At 35.0% G+C, this 20000-nt stretch overlaps 2 protein-coding genes across 2 annotated transcripts in view; one reads left to right on the top strand and one right to left on the bottom strand.

Moving 5' to 3' along the window:
• The first annotated feature begins 1135 nt into the window (after window positions 1–1135).
• amdhd2 (amidohydrolase domain containing 2) lies at window positions 1136–14463 on the top strand. Its single transcript, XM_028454482.1, has 11 exons — window positions 1136–1421; window positions 7665–7761; window positions 9766–9902; window positions 9981–10120; window positions 10301–10355; window positions 12822–13123; window positions 13190–13334; window positions 13403–13510; window positions 13584–13652; window positions 13730–13828; window positions 14282–14463. The coding sequence occupies exons 1-11, from the start codon at window positions 1334–1336 to the stop codon at window positions 14365–14367; spliced, it is 1326 nt and encodes a 441-aa protein (XP_028310283.1). The 5' UTR covers window positions 1136–1333; the 3' UTR covers window positions 14368–14463.
• A 180-nt stretch (window positions 14464–14643) lies between these two features.
• The window catches only part of LOC114467935 (xylosyltransferase 1-like), a 24207-nt gene continuing 18850 nt past the window's right edge, over window positions 14644–20000 (bottom strand). The window contains exons 8-11 of the mRNA XM_028454474.1: window positions 18848–19128; window positions 17235–17427; window positions 16448–16784; window positions 14644–15827 (exon numbers count right to left, since the gene is read on the bottom strand). Coding sequence (XP_028310275.1) covers window positions 15505–15827; window positions 16448–16784; window positions 17235–17427; window positions 18848–19128 — 1134 coding nt within the window. The 3' untranslated portion in view covers window positions 14644–15504. The remainder of the gene's footprint in view (window positions 15828–16447; window positions 16785–17234; window positions 17428–18847; window positions 19129–20000) is intronic.

Here is a 20000-nt window from a genome sequence, read left to right as displayed (position 1 = left end):
AATAAATAAATAAACAACAGATAAACAAGTAGGACATAAAATAGAACATCATTGAAATTAAATTAAATACATTAAATAAAATGAAATACATCAGACTAATCCCACAAAATGAAATTATTTCAAATAATAATAATAATAATAATAATAATAATAATAATAATAATAATAATAATTCATTTTATTTAAAAAGTGCCTTTCAGGCCACCCAAGGACACTTTACGATAAAAACAGAATAATAAAAACAGTGCAATACATTAAAAACAGTATAATACAAAGAAGAAGAGTTTAATAAATCATAAATAAATCATAATAAATAATAAACATAATCAAATAACTAAGGCAAAGCAGATTTATGTGTGAATCAAATTATTATTTGACAAAATAAGAATAAATAATTCCTATTTTGAAACAAGGTCTGAATAATTTAAGGAATGTATTATTATTATTATTATTATTATTATTATTATTATTAAGACCCTTTGATTGTTTGTAAACATTGTGACGTATTTTTTTCTCACAATGACGTATCTTGCACATTGTCTTATTATCTAACAACGACTGGAAAAGAAAGCTCGAGGAGATACGGAAAAAAAGGACAGTGAGGAGGAGTAACAACAGGAACAATGACTGCAGACGAGAACACATCACATAAAAAAGAACAACAAAAAAAAAAATGTTGATGAAAAGATGAAATTATGAAGAAGATGAGAATGTTTGACTAGGGAAGAAACGAGGTTTGATGTAAAATTATCTGTGTTCAAATCAGGGGACGGATCTGGATAAGCAAAATGCTTTTTTCCGTCGCCCTTTCCGGCATGAAAAAGGACAAAAAAAAAAAAAAAAAAAAAAACAATGATGTGATTTTGCTCTGAATGTCAAAATGAATTTCTGTGATTGCAACCATGTCGGAAATGAACTGAATAAATAAATAAATAAAATAAAAAATCTTCTGGGAGACACGTGGGTTATTTTCAATCAAGAAAAAAACTTGCTGGTTGAATAAAAGTAACTTTAAATCAAATGATACCAGAGGTTTGAATAATGTCTGGATTGACTGTAAATGGCGTCTTAAACTGTGGCTCCTCCTGCTGGTCACCGCTAAAATTGCAGCTGATCAAAACAACCTTTTCCTGTTGTTTTGATCAGCTGACCTTTACCTCGTGCGGTCACATGACCTATCCTCCTTCTGAGTGACGGACACTTTGAACTGCACACTAAGCGTTTAGGAATGCGGGACTCTGTAGTAAAAAGACGTGTTTTAACGCCGCTGTGACCTGTGTTGTGTCCGTGGAGAAGCGTCGTGAGGACAGAACATGAAGTGGAAACACGTCAGATGACAAAACTCTACCGGATCTTCACCAATGCCGAATTAACGGCTCGTGTCCAAACATCTTCCACGTGTCACATCTTTAAGTCTGAAGGTAAAGCAAACAGCCACGTGACACGTTTCTTTAAATCACATGTTTGTTTTACGGAGTTTGGCGCCAGCAGAGGAAACATGAATAACGTGATTTGTGGAGTTTATAGTGACTTCCGGTTGACAGTGTAACGTCAGGTGGATTTTAATCATTTCAAGTCTGAGTTTTTTATCTTTTTAAACTGTGACAGACACAACTTTGAAGTAGTTTAAAAGATTTTACTTCCTAAACCTGTTAAATTCTACCTGTAGCTAACTAGCTAGCTAGCCTACAGTCATGTACAATAGGGGTTTTCAACCTGAGGGTCGAGACACTAGCTTGTTTTTTGTTCTTCTTCACATCACATCACATTTTCATGATTTTTCTTCACATTTTTTCTACTTTCTACACATGTTCAGCACTTATAAACCCTTTCCACCACTTTTACACCTAATATCACATATGTTAAGCCATTATTGTTACTTTTAACCTTTTTTCACTATATTTAGGCCCGAGCGCCACGAGCTGGTGAAGGGCCTCTTGATCTTGTAGGGGCGGAGCCTATCCAAACGCCACTTGCCGTCAGTGACCAGGGACCCTTGACATGTCGTAGGCATGCTCCCGCGCTTTCCGAAACGTATGGTTCATGGTACTCAAAAAGGGAGAAACATTGTTATTTGGTTGGATTATTATTCTTTCTTTCTTTCTCGGTGTCAGAACAAACTCACCTACTTTTCACACACTGAGTCATTATGTAGAGTCTCAAAAATTCAAACAAAATTCAATCGCGCGCTTCTCTAATTTCTGGCTATTTTCGATTTTAAAATGCAAAAATTTGACGTGCCAGCGCTCCCTAGTACGCCAAAAATGCATTACGAGATTGGAATTGCCAAAAAAATTAATTAATAGTAGAATCATGAAAATTGACACAGAAGTAAATCATGACAAGACAAGTAAAAAATATTATTAGGACAACGCCAAAAAACACACAGGAAGCCCAGAATCTTGACTTTAAAATTGCTATTTTTGCTCACGTTGTATTTTAACGCATTTCTCCTCGAACGTTTCACTGACGGGTTTAAATCATCTCGAGGTGTGGGACACTGAAAGTTATCCATGGATCTTTATAACTTTTACGGTGTTTGCCGGGCGGAGCCTTGAATTTTGGGTAAAGATGACAAAATGTAAAATTTGTGTAAAATGCTTATTGCTTATTTTTGCCAATTTAACCACATTCACCATTTGTCATGCCCATTATTTGCCAGCCAGTTTAAACTAATTATTCCACCTGTCCTCCATTTCTGCTATTTTTGAGCCAATGTTGCCAAAGTTTGAACCCCTTTTTTTAATCAACTTTTCTGTCCATTTTTGTCCACTCCAATTTGCAAATTTTAACCAATTTCTGTGGTTTTTAAAATCCCATTTCACCACCTTTTTCACCATTTTTGGTGTGATTTGTGATTAAAACAAGGATTTCCATAAGATGACTATATGCTATGGCCCAAATAATAGTACACTTCCTGATTTGAAATATAAAACATAAAATGTATTATGTGCACAAAATAAGTGCACATTTATTTTTGACTTAACACATTTCACACATTTCATGCATATTTTTCTTTTTTTAAGGATTTTCTATGATTTTTTACTTTGAAATCCAATCTGCAGAGAGCAGCCATGTTGGACCAGATGTGACATCAGTGTTTACATTAGATCCCACCTCATTATTTATCAAAGATAACAATACACATTATGATATGTGTCCTTATTTTGTTCCATTTTCATTTTCCAATATGTCAGGAACTCCATCACATAGAAAGGTAAATGTGATATAATAATACAGCTCCACCTACTCTCTCAGAATATAGAAAAATTAACATAGACATACATGCTGATGAATAGTTAACTTAACTAACGTACCGTAGTTTTGCTTGAAGTAAAGATTGACAATGACTTGAGATATATTTGTAAAATGATTTCATGTTTTAGTGTCAATATTAAGTTTTTCTGCAACAAGCAGGAACATGAATATAATAACACATGATCATGTGATCAACACATGCTAATTACTCATTTCTTGCCACACATAAAACATACATATTTAACCTGTACATTGGTGGTTAAATGAATCTGTTCCCACACAATTAAAATCTGTATTTTCTTCCAGAAATAGTGTTTTTGTTGGTTTAGTTTCTTACCAGGGATTTAAAACTTAAGGTTAGTCACAGGTGGAGGAAAGTTGATGGTCTGTAGATGTTGTAGGAGGTGAAGTAGGAAAGTGCTGAGTCATTGTACAACCTGATTAATTTTAGGTTAATAAATTGTTATATCATGATTTTATTTGTCATTAATCATTAAAAGCCTCTGTAAAAATAACTATTTATTTCAGTAGTTTTTTAAAGCTATAGGGAGCCATTGTATAAGAGTCAAAGGGCCACATTAGGCTCCAGAGCCACAGGTTGCAAACCCCTGCTCTGGGAGAACCACAGCTGAACATCTGTCCTGGTATCATAGTCCATCAGTTCTAGTCCCTCCATGATGATTCTGATGAGTGTGTACGCTCTATTGCTGAGCTCAGCATGTTCTTCCTTTGTACTGCTTCTCTCTGTGGGACGTGACGAAGCTTTCAGCCGCTCCGTCTAAAATAAGGTCATCCATACGCACTCGCACGGATGCGACTAGGTAACATTTTCACTCGCGCACACTGAAAATATACTCGCATATGCGACTATTTTGATCGCAGTCTCGAGCCCTGAATCTCTCACCGAAACCAAAGCCTCAGTGCGTCTGTGATCTGTAGTTAAATAAATAGTCTTTGACCTTTGACCTCCTTCACCTGAGTTCAGTTTCACTATGAGGAACGAAGCTTAATCATTGGAGTTCTTTGCAACAATAAGAAGTTTGATAGAATTGCTTCATGAACTCAGAATAAGGTCATTTCAACACTTCTGTCCCATTATATTCAGATTTTTACCAATTGTTCTGTGATCAACTCACTGTTTAAGGGAGAGTAAAGGTTTCTTAGGAGAGCTGCTCTTCTCTGCTCCATTGTCTACTACCAAACCTCAGAGTTGGAACAGTCGTCCCCTGCGGTAACAGATTTTTTTTGGTTCACAACTGTTTTTATTCTTTTTCTGTAAACAAAAGAGGTTCACATCTAACTTTTCCTGGAGTAATTGTACTTTTAGTTTAAATGAAGTGAATCACCTGAGCTTCATTAGAAATGCTGACGTGATAAAAAAGCTTTCCCTCAGAGGAAAACCAAACATCTGAGACTTTAACCTGGTGATGTTCCTCTGCAGACTCTGACCTTTCTCTTCTCTGCTCGTTTTCACTTTCAACAACAAACTGTTGACCTCACCATAACATATATTCACTATATCAGTCTTTATATATGAGTGTGTCTTTCCTGTTCCCATAGAGAGACCGCATGATTGTCGTCAGCTGGCCCCTTTGTTTTCTTTGTTTGGCTCCACTTTTAGCACTCACATGTTCATTCCTGGGAATAAGTATATCAAAAGTAAAGATGGCAGAGTGTCAGGTGACCAACTTTAGTCTGCCTCAGCAGTAAGGCTGCAACAACGAAACAATAAATTGATAAAAATCGACTATTAACTCATTGAGTGCCATTTACGTCTATAGACGTGAATTGTGTTTTTCGGCCGGGGTTGCTAGGAGACAGTGTGACGAAGCTCTCTGGTGAATATCTAACTAGTACCATGATGTAGTGACCAACTGGTGACCTGTAGGTGGCAGCAGAGCACCTGTGATGGGCAGAGCTCAGAGGGAGAGGAAATGAGTTTACGAGACAGAAAATGGTGCGACAGAGTTGATGCTGAAGTTCCCACCAGCTCACAGCAGGTCACACTAGACCAGAGCATGTGTGGAACTAAGTGGACTATTGAGAGTGTGGCGATGGTGAGAGAAAACGATAAAAAAAAACGGGCCAAGCGCTGACACTCAGCATGTCTGGGAGGTGGAGGAAGTTGCGTGTGTGGAGAATGACGGGGGAGAGACTTGGAGGAATGCCAAAATACAGTAAGAAATCAATTCAACTCTGACATAGATAGTAAAATAATAATAATAATAATAATGTCATCAAATGCCTGGTCTCAGTTTTGTAGTTTTATTGAAGGAAACTAATGTTGAGGTGTCACGAAAGCAAAAAAAAATAGCTTCAAAGTCACTAATAGACTTTTTCAGAAAAAGTCATTTTTCACAGCTTTTTGTCACAAACTGGTGATTTGTGTGAAACTTTCCTCTATTCAACTGATGATTAAAGAAGAATAAAACAAACTATAAACAAAATAATTTTTTCTGATGAAATTAGAGACTTTAATCTTTCAGAATCAGATTTTAGTCATAGTACAAAATATTCTGTAAGTCTTTAAAAATCAGTCAAACCGCTGTAAAATTGCTGGCACTGAATGAGTTAAAATCATTGGCAACAAATGTCATTATCAATGCGTTGCTTTGTGCGATTTATGGTCACTGACTCTGACGCAGAGTCAGTGACCCCCCACGAGTGTTGGTGTGTGTGCACGCATGAGTGTTTTTGTGTAGCTCAGTGTGTGACCAACCTTCATGTTGTCCACTCCACTCCGTTACCACACAAAGACCCTGATCGTTCAATAATAACATAAGCACGTATCTCTAAAACATTTCGTCCCAACTCTAATATAAAATATATATTTATATAGATGTACAGAGCTAAACATTAAGTCTGATATACAGTAGATGGTATTGTATTGTAGGGATGTCCCGATACAACTTTTTCCCTTCCGATCCGATACCGATATTGCAGCCTTGCGTTATTGGACGATACCGATTTGGATCCGATACGATAACAGCATGAATCATACATACATTTATGACTTATTTTGTAGTGTGGAATATTAGAAAAGTCTTGATCATGTGATGTCACTCAAACAGAGAACAATAGTAACAGTAGGGATGAGAAAAATTGACCAATTTATTATTAACCAATTGGTTACGTACATTTTAACCATCCAACATAACATCTGCAGTATTCTACAAATTAATTGAATTATATATATATATATATATATATTTATTATATCGTTATGATATCGAAGATTTTAGATGCAGTCCGATAAAATCCGATATCCGTTTTCTGGCTGATATCGGACCAATATCAATATCGGATGGGGACACCTCTATTGATTGTATATGACTATGTATAGATTTGTGTTGGTCTTGAGCTGAGTCAGCAAAAAATATGCTGACACATGCTCCACTAAAGAAACCCTGAGTTCATGAAGCGATTCTTCCAAACTTTATGGATGCAAAGAACTCCAATGATTGTTTGTTTCCTCATAATGAAACTGAGCTCAGGTAGAAGAGGTCAAAGGTCATTTCATCAGCTCTTATATTCACAGCGTCGTCATCTCGTCTCAGACACGTCTGAACTACACATCAGAGACGCTCTGAGGCTTCGGTTCGGTGAGAAATTGTCTTTTAAATTTATATATTTTATATTTCAGGAAAAGGAAAAACTTCATTTGTGTGAAATAAGTTTCTTTTTTTGGTTTAAGTTGAGATTTAAATATAAAAAACATTTATTTTTTTGTGTAGGTTATTTTGGTTTTTAGTGAAACAAAGTTTAATATAATTGAAAAAGCGACAATAAGTTACCGTTATATATTATTATTATTATTTTTATATATTATTATTATTGTTAGTTTTTTTTTGTTTTATTTTAGTTTTTAGTAAAGCAAAGTTTAATAATAACTCAATAGTTATATATACATATATATTATTATCATTGTACTGCTGTTGTTACTGTATATTCCATAATATTATTTTATTGAAGTTTATATTTCAAGAAAAGCTTCATTTGTAGGAAATAAGTTTCTTAATTTGGTTGAAGTTGAGTTTTAAACAGCCAAAATATTTAATGTTTTTTAGTTTTTTAGTAAAACAAAGTTTAATAATAATTCATTAAGTGTCAATAAGTTACTATTATATATTGTTATTGTTTTCCTTATTATATAGGTTTGAGTTAAAGGGGACAGATATTCTTAGAAAATGTTTAAGATATAATTTTATATTCTGATGTGATAATATTTTCTTATGTGTACATTTAAGTTGAGTCATAATGACAACAAATCTGGCGTGGGATGATAATGTTATAGTTATTATTATTATTGTTAGTTTATTTTTTGGTTATTTTGTCTTTTAGTAAAACAAAATCTAATAATAATTCAATGGGTGACTTAATTATGAATAATTATTATTATATTGTAGGAAAACAAACTAAGATGCCGTCCAACAAGTCTGTGTCTGACGCTCCAATAACTCGCTTCATCAACGGGACCATCCTCAGAGAACACACACTGCAGAGGTAACACACACACACACACACACACACACACACACACACACTGTAGAGGTAACACACACACACACATACACTGCAGAGGTAACACACACACACACACACTGCAGAGGTAACACACACACACACACACACTGTAGAGGTAACACACACACACACACTGTAGAGGTAACACACACACACACACTGTAGAGGTAACACACACACACACTGCAGAGGTAACACACACACACTTATATTAACAAAGACACACACACTGCAGAGGTAACACACACACACACACACACACACACTGTAGAGGTAACACACACACACACACACTGTAGAGGTAACACACACACACACACACTGTAGAGGTAACACACACACACACTGCAGAGGTAACACACACACACTTATATTTACAAAGACACACACACTGCAGAGGTAACACACACACACACACTGTAGAGATAACACACACACACACACACTGCAGAGGTAACACACACACACTTATATTAACGCACACACACACTTATATTAACAAAGACACACACACTGCAGAGGTAACACACACACATTTATATATACACACACACATTTGTATACACGTGTACACACACATAATCACACATATATGTATATACACAGACACATGTTATTGTATATATACACATATATATGTGTGTATAGACAGGACCTGTGGGTGCGTGATGGTTCTATTCTGTGTATATATTGTGTGTATATATTTGTATATATTGTGTGTATATATTTGTATATATTGTGTGTGTATATGTGTATATATTGTGTGTGCATATGTGTATATATTTGTATATATTGTGTGTATATGTGTTTATATTGTGTGTATATATGTGTATATATTGTGTGTATATATTTGTATATATTGTGTGTATATATTATGTGTATATATTGTGTGTATATATTTGTATATATTGTGTGTATATATTTGTATATATTGTGTGTATATATTGTATGTATATATTTGTATATATTGTGTGTATATATGTGTATATATTGTGTGTATATATTTGTATATATTGTGTGTATATATTATGTGTATATATTGTGTGTATATGTGTATATATCGTGTGTATATATTTGTATATATTGTATGTATATATTTGTATATATTGTGTGTATATATTGTGTGTATATATTTGCATATATTAAATGTATATATTGTGTGTATATATTGTGTGTATATATTGTGTGTATATATTTGTATATATTAAATGTATATATTGTGTGTATATATTTGTATATATTAAATGTATATATTGTGTATATATTATGTGTATATATTGTGTGTATATATTGTGTATATATTGTGTGTATATATTATATGTATATATTGTGTGTATATATTGTGTGTATATATTTGTATATATTGTGTGTATATATTGTGTGTATATATTTGTATATATTAAATGTATATATTGTGTGTATATATTGTGTGTATATATTGTGTGTATATATTGTGTGTATATATTATATGTATATATTGTGTATATATTGTGTATATATTGTGTGTATATATTGTGTGTATATATTTGTATATATTGTGTGTATATATTTGTATATATTATATGTATATATTGTGTGTATATATTTGTATATATTAAATGTATATATTGTGTGTATATATTATGTGTATATATTTGTATATATTAAATGTATATATTGTGTGTATATATTTGTATATATTAAATGTATATATTGTGTACATATTATGTGTATATATTGTGTGTATATATGTGTATATATTGTGTGTATATATTGTGTGTATATATTTGTATATATTAAATGTATATATTGTGTGTATATATTTGTATATATTAAATGTATATATTGTGTATATATTATGTGTATATATTGTGTATATATTGTGTGTATATATTTGTATATATTGTGTGTATATATTTGTATATATTATATGTATATATTGTGTGTATATATTGTGTGTATATATTTGTATATATTATATGTATATATTGTGTGTATAAACAGAGAGGACCTGTGGGTGCGTGATGGTTCTATTCTGAACCCAGAGAAGCTTTTCTATGATGAACAAGGTTTCGCTGATGAACTGGTGAACTGTGAGGGAACCATCATCGCTCCAGGCTTCATTGACACACAGATCAATGGTACACACACACACACACACACACACACACACACACACACACACACACACACACACACTGACCTTCCTCTCTCTACAGGAGGGTTTGGGGTTGACTTTTCTCAGCTGTCTGAAAATGTTCCTGAGAATGTTTCGTTGGTGGCCAAAAAGATTCTAGAACATGGAGTGACTTCATTCTGTCCCACACTGGTCTCCTCCCCACCTGTTGTATACCACCAGGTAGGGGGGGGGGGGGGGGTGTGTGGGTGTGTGTGTGTGTGTGTGTGTGTGTGTGTGTGTGTGTGTGTGTGTGTGTGTGTGTGTGTGTGTGTGTGTGTGTGTGTGTGTGTGTGTGTGTGTGTGTGTGTGTGTGTGTGTCCTTACATTACGACCTTGTGATAGTGTGTGTGTGTGTTTTAGGTTCTCCCTCAGATCAAAGTCCAGGAAGGAGGACCAGATGGAGCAGGAGTTCTAGGTGAGAGGAACCGACCAATCACAGAGCTCCATTAATCACCCTAGTGATCACATGCTCACTTTGATTCATATTCATTAAATTACTGCAACTTAATTAAATAAAAATATTATTATCTAACAAGTCCAGGACCTTTTAAATAAATGAAATCATTATTCATAATTAATTATTTTGTTAGAATAATAATTACTTTTATTGTGATAATTAGTATATATAATTATAGTATTAATATCATATTTATTGTCATTATTCATTATATTGTTGTTGCTACTGTTTATTATTGTTGTTATTGTATATATATGTTTTATTTTTGTTGCTGTTCTCGTATATTCTATAATATATTCTCTATATAGAATGTGATATATTAGATATTTATATATAATAGAATGTGATATATTAGAGATATATATATAATAGAATGTGATATATTAGATATATATATAATAGAATGTGATATATTAGATATTTATATATAATAGAATGTGATATATTAGATATATATATATATAATAGAATGTGATATATTAGATATATATATATATAATAGAATGTGATATATTAGATATATATATAATAGAATGTGATATATTAGATATATATATATATAATAGAATGTGATATATTAGATATATATATAATAGAATGTGATATATTAGATATATATATATATAATAGAATGTGATATATTAGATATATATATAATAGAATGTGATATATTAGATATATATATATATAATAGAATGTGATATATTAGATATATATATATATAATAGAATGTGATATATTAGATATATATATAATAGAATGTGATATATTAGATATATATATATATATAATAGAATGTGATATATATATATATATATATATATAGAATGTGATATATTAGATATATATATATATAATAGAATGTGATATATTAGATATATATATATATAATAGAATGTGATATATTAGATATATATATTATAATAGAATGTATATATTAGATATATATATAATAGAATGTGATATAGATATATATTATAAATAGAATGTGATATATTAGATATATATATATATCGAATGTGATATTAGATATCTATATATATAATAGAATGTGATATATTAGATATATATATATATATATAGAATGTGATATATTAGATTATATATAATATAATAGAATGTGATATATCGATAGATATACTATTATATATATATAATAGAATGTGATATATTAGCTATTTATATATAATAGCATGTGATATATTAGATATTTATATAATAGAATGTGATATATGTTATTATATATATATAATAGAATGTGATATATTAGATATATATATATATATATAATAGTGTGATATACTAGATATATATATCATAGAATGTGATATATTAGAGATATATATAATAGAATGTGATATATTAGAGATATATATATATATAATATAGAATGTGATATATTAGATATTTTATATATAATAGAATGTGATATTAGTATTTATATATATAGAATGTGATATATTAGATATTTATATATTAATAGAATGTGATATATTAGATATATATATTATATTATATAATAGAATGTGATATATTAGATATTAATCTATATAATAGAATGTGATCTAGTATTATTATATAGAATGTTGATATATTAGATATTTATATATATATATCGAATGTGATATATTAGATATCTATATATATATAATAGAATGTGATATATTAGATATATATATATTAATAGAATGTGATATCTTATATATATATATATCTATATATCTATATATATATAGAATGTGATATATAGAGATATATATAATAGAATGTGATATATTAGATATCTATATATATATATATAATAGAATGTGATATATTAGATATATATATATATATATATAATAGAATGTGATATATTAGATATATATATATATATATATATATATAATAGAATGTGATTTATTAGATATATATATATATATATATATATATATATAATAGAATGTGATATATTAGATATTTATATATAATAGAATGTGATATATTAGATATTTATATATAATAGAATGTGATATATTAGATATATATATATATATAATAGAATGTGATATATTAGATATATATATATATATATAATAGAATGTGATATATTAGATATATATATATATAATAGAATGTGATATATTATATATATATATATATATATATATATAATAGAATGTGATATATTAGAGATATATATATAATAGAATGTGATATATTAGATATATATATATATATAATAGAATGTGATATATTAGATATATATATATATATATAATAGAATGTGATATATTAGATATATATATATATATATATAATAGAATGTGATATATTAGATATATATATATATATATTTATATATAATAGAATGTGATTTATTAGATATATATATATATATATATATATATATATATAATAGAATGGATTTTATAATAATTGAAGGTGTTCATCTGGAGGGTCCGTTCATCAGTGCTGAGAAGAAAGGAGCCCACCCTGAACACTGTCTGAGGACCTTCAGCTCCAGACCAACTGAGGACCTGATTGAGGTCTACGGCGACCTGGGCAACGTCGCCATAGTAACACTGGCCCCAGAGATGGACAACAGCCAATCGGCAGTGAAGGAGCTCTGTCGGAGGGGCGTGACAGTGTCCTTGGGTCACTCGGCAGCCAACCTATCGCAGGCCGAGGAGGCCGTAAGGGGCGGAGCCTCCTTCATCACCCACCTGTTCAACGCCATGCTGCCGGTAAGTCACATGACCTTCGGTCTGTCACAGACGGGATTTTAAACCATTCACTGCATCCGCCCTCAGTTTCACCACCGTGACCCGGGCATCGTGGGCCTGCTGACCACCGACCAAGTCCCGCCCCCTCGCACCGTTTACTACGGGATGATCGCAGACGGGATCCACACCAACCCTGCCGCTCTACGCATTGCACACAGAGCACACCCCTCAGGTTAGTCAGGGCGGGGCTCACTGAAGTCAGAAGTGGGCATGTCCCTTTGACGCTCCTCCTGTGTCCAGGTCTGGTTCTGGTGACGGACGCCATCACAGCCATGGGCCTCCCTCCAGGACAACACATGCTGGGTCAACAGATCATAGAGATCAAAGGACTGCACGCCTACGTCGCAGGTTCAGCCACACACACACACACACACACACACACACACACACAGGTCAAATGATTGTTGGCTCCGCCCCTCAGGTACGACAACGCTGTGTGGCAGCATCGCCACCATGGACATGTGTGTGCGTCACTTCTGGCAGGCCACTGGTCAGTGTGTGTGTGTGTCAGTTTTTTTTATTTTTTTAAAGGCTTTTATTTTGAAGGCAACGTGTTTTTGTCCTCAGGCTGTAAAGCAGAGGAAGCTCTGGAGGCGGCGTCGCTTCATCCTGCTCAGCTGCTCGGCATCGCTAGGAAAGGACGTCTGGACTACGGCGCCGACGCAGGTCGCACATCTCACTCACTGTGCTAACTCAGGATGCTAACGCTAACTCACTGAGCTAGCTCACTGCTCTTACTCATGATGCAAATGCTCACTCACTGTGCTAACTCAGGATGCTGACGCTAACTCACTGAGCTAACTAACTCACTGCTCTTACTCATGATGCTAACGCTCACTCACTGGGCTAACTCCTGATGCTAACGCTCACTCTCTGTGCTAACTCAAGCTGTGAATGCTCAAAAGCAGTTAGGAGCTAGATCATCATTATCAGAGGCTTAGTGTTAGCATTACTTTCAGTGTTTTTGTATTTCTGCCTTTACTATTAGCATTAGCCTTGGTGATCTTACATTTCTGAGGTTCCTGTTAGCATTATCACTAGCCTTAGGTGTTCTTGTTTCTTTGATCTGACTGCTAGCATGTTAGCATTAGCCTCAGTGATGCTGTGTTGTGTTTTCAGACCTGATCGTGCTTGACGACAAACTCAACGTCAAATCCACGTATATTTCAGGAGAAGAAGTTTGGAGAAAACCAGAGCAAAGATGAACCGGAGCTCATAATGTTTAAACCAATGATTCAAAAACTCTTTCTTTTAATCAAAAGTTTTCAATTGTGTTTGAAATAAAACATCAGTCACTGAGATTTTGGAGAAGTTTAAAAAATCATTACCTTTTAAAACATTTTCGATCAGTTTTTAAAAAAGAAAGCAATAAAAACTAAAATAAATAAATGGTTTCAGACAGCATTCAAAGAGTTATCAGCTTTTATTTTGAAAAATCCATCTGGGTGGTTTCTAAGGCATCAACATTTTAAATTCATCACTTTAAATTATTTTGGTTTCTAAAGACTTACCAAAGACTGGAGACACACACACACTTACACACACACAGAGAGACACACACTTACACACACACACACGGAGAGACACACTTACACACTTACACACACACACACGGAGAGACACACACACAGAGAGAGACACACTTACACACACACACACGGAGAGACACACACACACGGAGAGAAGCTTAATTTTTTTTCCCCCTCTGAGAAGTTTGTTTCATTCCTTGTGTTTATAAATTAAAAATCTGTACATTTTCACACACACACACTCACACACACCTTCCTCTGCTGGTGTTCATCATATAACATGGAAACCAGGACGTGCATTACACCAAACACACCAATCATTGATGATCACTTCCTCCTTTAAGGTACCGTGAAGTGGGCGTGGCTTGTGTTATGTTGACCAATCAGCACACTGTTGGTGTGCGATGAACGAACGGCGTGAACCATAACAATTGTTAACTGTGGAGCTTCTAAACTCAGTCACCATGTAACATGATCACCAGTTGATTCAAAACATCCCCTCTGTTTAATGCAAACTAGTCAATGATCGGTGGCAGGGGGCGGGGCTTCACTGTCGCTCCAAAGAGAGATATTTTTACACTGGATTTGTTATCTGGACTGTTTAAGATTAGTTTAATACCAGTTTATCGGACACTAGTTTGTGATCTGGTTTCACACTGGTTTTTGGACTGGATTAACACACATTGTACTGGTTTGAGCTGCCTGTGGATCAGATAAGACACGCCCCCTGGTGTCTGTGCTGTGTAAAGAGTCTTTGTAAACCTGGTGTGTTTTCGTTGTCCTCGCTCATTGATCCCCGTCCTGCTGCTGCTGCTACCTGATTCGTCCATCTTTTCTGGGCGCGCTCAGTTCAGACTTGGGGTCGGGGCTTAGTGAGCTCCAGGCGGTACGTTGGCAGTGCTGCACGGCGTTGCAAGCACTCGTCGTCGTGCTGCAAACGTCCGCGACCGACCAGTGTTTGTCCAGCAGGGCGTCCACCCACCGGCTCAGGGCTGACCCCGTCAGGCCGGCGTTAAGCTCCGCCTCCTCCACGGCGCTCAAGCTGAGCGGCAGCCGCAGCAGAGGGTTCAGACCGTGGAAGCTCTGCTCCATGTAGGAGTTCCCAGGAGGACCGGAGTGCAGCCGCAGGGTGTCCTCTGAGGACGGACACAGATAATCATCATCAGAACGCTGCTTCTTAAACTGGTTCTACACTGGTTCCTAAAGGCAAGACAAATTTATTTGTATAGCACATTTCATACACAAGGCAACTTAATGTGCTTCAAATGATCAAAAGGTGCAACATTCAACAGCTTAAAATCAATAAAAACATTTAAAATCATCAACAAACACATGACATCATCATCATGACCATAAATCTCTCTCAATCATACGCAGTAGAGAAAAAAAGTTCCTTTAACTTTGATTTAAAAATGTTCACATGTGATGCTGACTTCAGCTCTGCTGCAGTTTGTTCCACTTCTTTGCAGCATAACAACTAAACACAGCATCACCATGGTTACTGTGAGCTCTGGGCTCCACTATCTGACCTGTGTCCATAGATCTCAGAGACCTGCTGGGTTCATACCTGACTAACATCTCACTGATGTATTCTGGACCAAACCCATTCACACATTTATAACCAGCAGCAGAACTTTACAGTCTCCTCTGAGGCTGACTGGGAGCCAGTGTAAAGACTTCCTCTAACTACCTTAAAGTAGTTTCAAACCAGTTCTTAAAGTGGTTTCACACTGGTTCTTAAGCTGGTTTCACGTACCTTTCTTTATGGGCTGTTGTCGGTAAAACTCCAGCGGAGCCACCAGGAAGTGGGTCTCTCCGAGCTGGTTCCAGTGGTGCAGAACGCGGAGCGTCCACACTCCGGGCCTTAGCGGGATAGCGAGGGGCGGCCGGTAGTGCGTGGCTCCGGCCGCGGCGTCCACCAGGATGTCGTAGGTGGCGGCGATGACGTTGGTGGGGTCGATCCAGACCACGGTGGCCGTCAGGTTGCTCTGGCTGCGGCTCCAGCGCTGGACGGCCCCGGGCTGGTCCTCTGGGCCCAGGATGCTGCCCCAGTTCCTGAAGAGACGCTCCTTAGGGTCCCAGTCCGTCCCCACCTGCACAAACCAGTTCTCTGAGAGGGAACATCTACATTCTTTCTGCTTCAGACTGGTTTATACTGGTTTAACATTTGTTTCTAAACTGGTTAGAAACTGTTTTTTCATATTGGTCTCACACTGGTTTATCTGACTTGGCTTTTACTGGTTTTAAACACTTTATTTGGACTGGTTTTCACACTTGATCCTGATTACCCTATACACAGGTTTAGTATCGATATATTACTGGTCTCAAACTAGTTTTAATGCTTGATTTGTTTTTAAACTGGTTCAAACTGTTTTTTTTAGATTGGGGATGTTTTGTGGAACTGGTTTCACTCTGGTGTATAAACTGGTTTTCATAGGTTTTACACTGATTCAGTTTGGTACTGGTTCCATCGGGACTGGTGTCAGGCCTGGTTCTGGTTTTATTGTGGGGATAGTTCTGGTTCTGGTGGGTGTGGCTCTGACCTGTACGTGCAGCAGCCTGTTGGGGGTGGGGGAGGGGCTGAGGGTGAAGTGCTCCTTAGGGGTGACCCACGTCTCCAGGACCTCCAGCCGACCGGACCCTCTGTTGGTGGTCGCCTGTCGGACCAATAAACCTAGGAACTGGTCAGACTGGAAGTAGAGGTGGACGGACAGGGGGAGGTTCACCAAAACAAACCTGGAGATAAAAACCAGTTAGTGTTCCTGTTCTTTGTTATAGACGTATATACATAGATGTGTTCCTGTTCTTTGTTATAGACGTATATACATAGATGTGTTCCTGTTCTTTGTTATAGACATATAACATTGATGTGTTTCTGTTCTTTGTTATAGACATATAACATTGATGTGTTCCTGTTCTTTGTTATAGACATATAACATTGATGTGTTCCTGTTCTTTGTTATAGACATATAACATTGATGTGTTCCTGTTCTTTGTTATAGACGTATATACATAGATGTGTTCCTGTTCTTTGTTATAGACATATAACATTGATGTGTTTCTGTTCTTTGTTATAGACATATAACATTGATGTGTTCCTGTTCTTTGTTATAGACATATAACATTGATGTGTTCCTGTTCTTTGTTATAGACATATAACATTGATGTGTTCCTGTTCTTTGTTATAGACATATAACATTGATGTGTTCCTGTTCTTTGTTATAGACATATAACATTGATGTGTTCCTGTTCTTTGTTATAGACATATAACATTGATGTGTTCCTGTTCTTTGTTATAGACATATAACATTGATGTGTTCCTGTTCTTTGTTATAGACATATAAACATAGATGTGTTTCTGTTCTTTGTTATAGACGTATAAACATAGATGTGTTTCTGTTATTTGTTATAGACATATGACATAGATGTGTTCCTGTTGTTTGTTATAGACGTATATACATAGATGTGTTTCTGTTATTTGTTATAGACATATGACATAGATGTGTTCCTGTTCTTTGTTATAGATGTAAATACATAGATGTGTTCCTGTTCTTTGTTGTAGACGTATAAACATAGATGTGTTCCTGTTCTTTGTTGTAGAAGTATATACATAGATGTGTTCCTGTTCTTTGTTATAGACGTATATACATAGATGTGTTTGTTATTTGTTATAGACATATGACATAGATGTGTTCCTGTTCTTTGTTATAGACGTATATACATAGATGTGTTCCTGTTCTTTGTTATATATGTATATACATAGATGTGTTCCTGTTCTTTGTTATAGATGTATATACATAGATGTGTTCCTGTTCTTTGTTATAGACGTATAAACATAGATGTGTTCCTGTTCTTTGTTATAGATGTATATACATAGATGTGTTCCTGTTCTTTGTTATAGATGTATATACATAGATGTGTTCCTGTTCTTTGTTATAGACATATGAACATAGATGTGTTCCTGTTCTTTGTTATAGATGTATATACATAGATGTGTTCCTGTTCTTTGTTATAGACGTATAAACATAGATGTGTTCCTGTTCTTTGTTGTAGACGTATAACATAGATGTGTTCCTGTTCTTTGTTGTAGACGTATAAACATAGATGTGTTCCTGTTCTTTGTTGTAGACGTACAAACATAGATGTGCTGTTACACCTGCAGCTCTGTTGGTCAGGTTCTCCCTGCAGTGAGGCGGTGATGGGGGCGGAGGCTCGGTTCAGTCCCATGCGGGCGAAGGCGTGGTAGTGCGTGAGCGCAGCGTCTGATAGGCCGGCCGCTCCGTCCGCCTCCTGCTCGTAGGCGTTCTCCCAGTAGGCGCTGAGGCCCGGCGTGTTCGGAGGGTACGGCCCAAACAGGAACGCGTCCAGCTGGTTGATGACCTCCTGGCTCACGCTGGCCTCAAACTTACGGGCGAAGAAGGTTGGACGAGACGTTTGCTGCATCATAGAGAAGCACAGGGTTAGTGTACGCCCACACACACACACACACACACACACACACACACACACACACACACACACACACACACACACACACACACACACACACACACACACACACACACACACACAGGCACCCGTGGCTCGGGGGCCACATGTGGCCCTTTGTTTATTTTGGGCGGTCCCCAAAAGAAATCCCACAAAAACTGTGATTCAAAAAGTTGGAATGAATATGAAACCAAAAGGGCCAATCACAGGCTGAGGAGGAGCTAGCATGGCGCTAACGTAGGGTGACCATATGTCTGGTTTTACCTGAACACGTCCTCTTTTCACATCTCTTCAAACCTGTACGGGATATTTTACATTAATGACATCGCCCGGGTTTCCCAGGGACCTTGAACACATCACAGGGAACACGTTAACATAAAAGTCTGTAACTCTGCTAATATTTAAGCTATTGGAGAAATTCCACCAGTTTCTGAAAGTTAAGGAGTTGATCTATAAAGTTAATATACAGGAATTTTATTCACACGTGATGGAATTATTCAAGATTTCTGCTTTGTTTTGAATAAATCGTCACACTGCACTATTATCTTATTATTATTATTATTGTATTTTTTATTTTATTTCATCATTATTATTATTATTATTATTATTATTATTATTATTATTATTATTATTATCTGTTATTTTTATTTAGTTTGCACATATTAGTCTAACTACTCTTATATTTATGTTTATACTTCTTTTTTTTTATTTATTTATTTTTCTTTACTTTCTTTATTTTTTTCTTTATTCTAGTTGATTGTTATTATTTAATGTTACACTACCTGAGAGAGCACAGGTCACCATAAGAAATTCCTCGTGTG

This window comes from Gouania willdenowi, chromosome 8 (genome assembly GCF_900634775.1).
Source record: "Gouania willdenowi chromosome 8, fGouWil2.1, whole genome shotgun sequence".
Taxonomy (NCBI): domain Eukaryota; kingdom Metazoa; phylum Chordata; class Actinopteri; order Blenniiformes; family Gobiesocidae; genus Gouania; species Gouania willdenowi.
The sequence above is the reverse complement of the archived record's forward strand: the minus strand, read 5'-3'. Positions and strand labels throughout refer to the sequence as shown.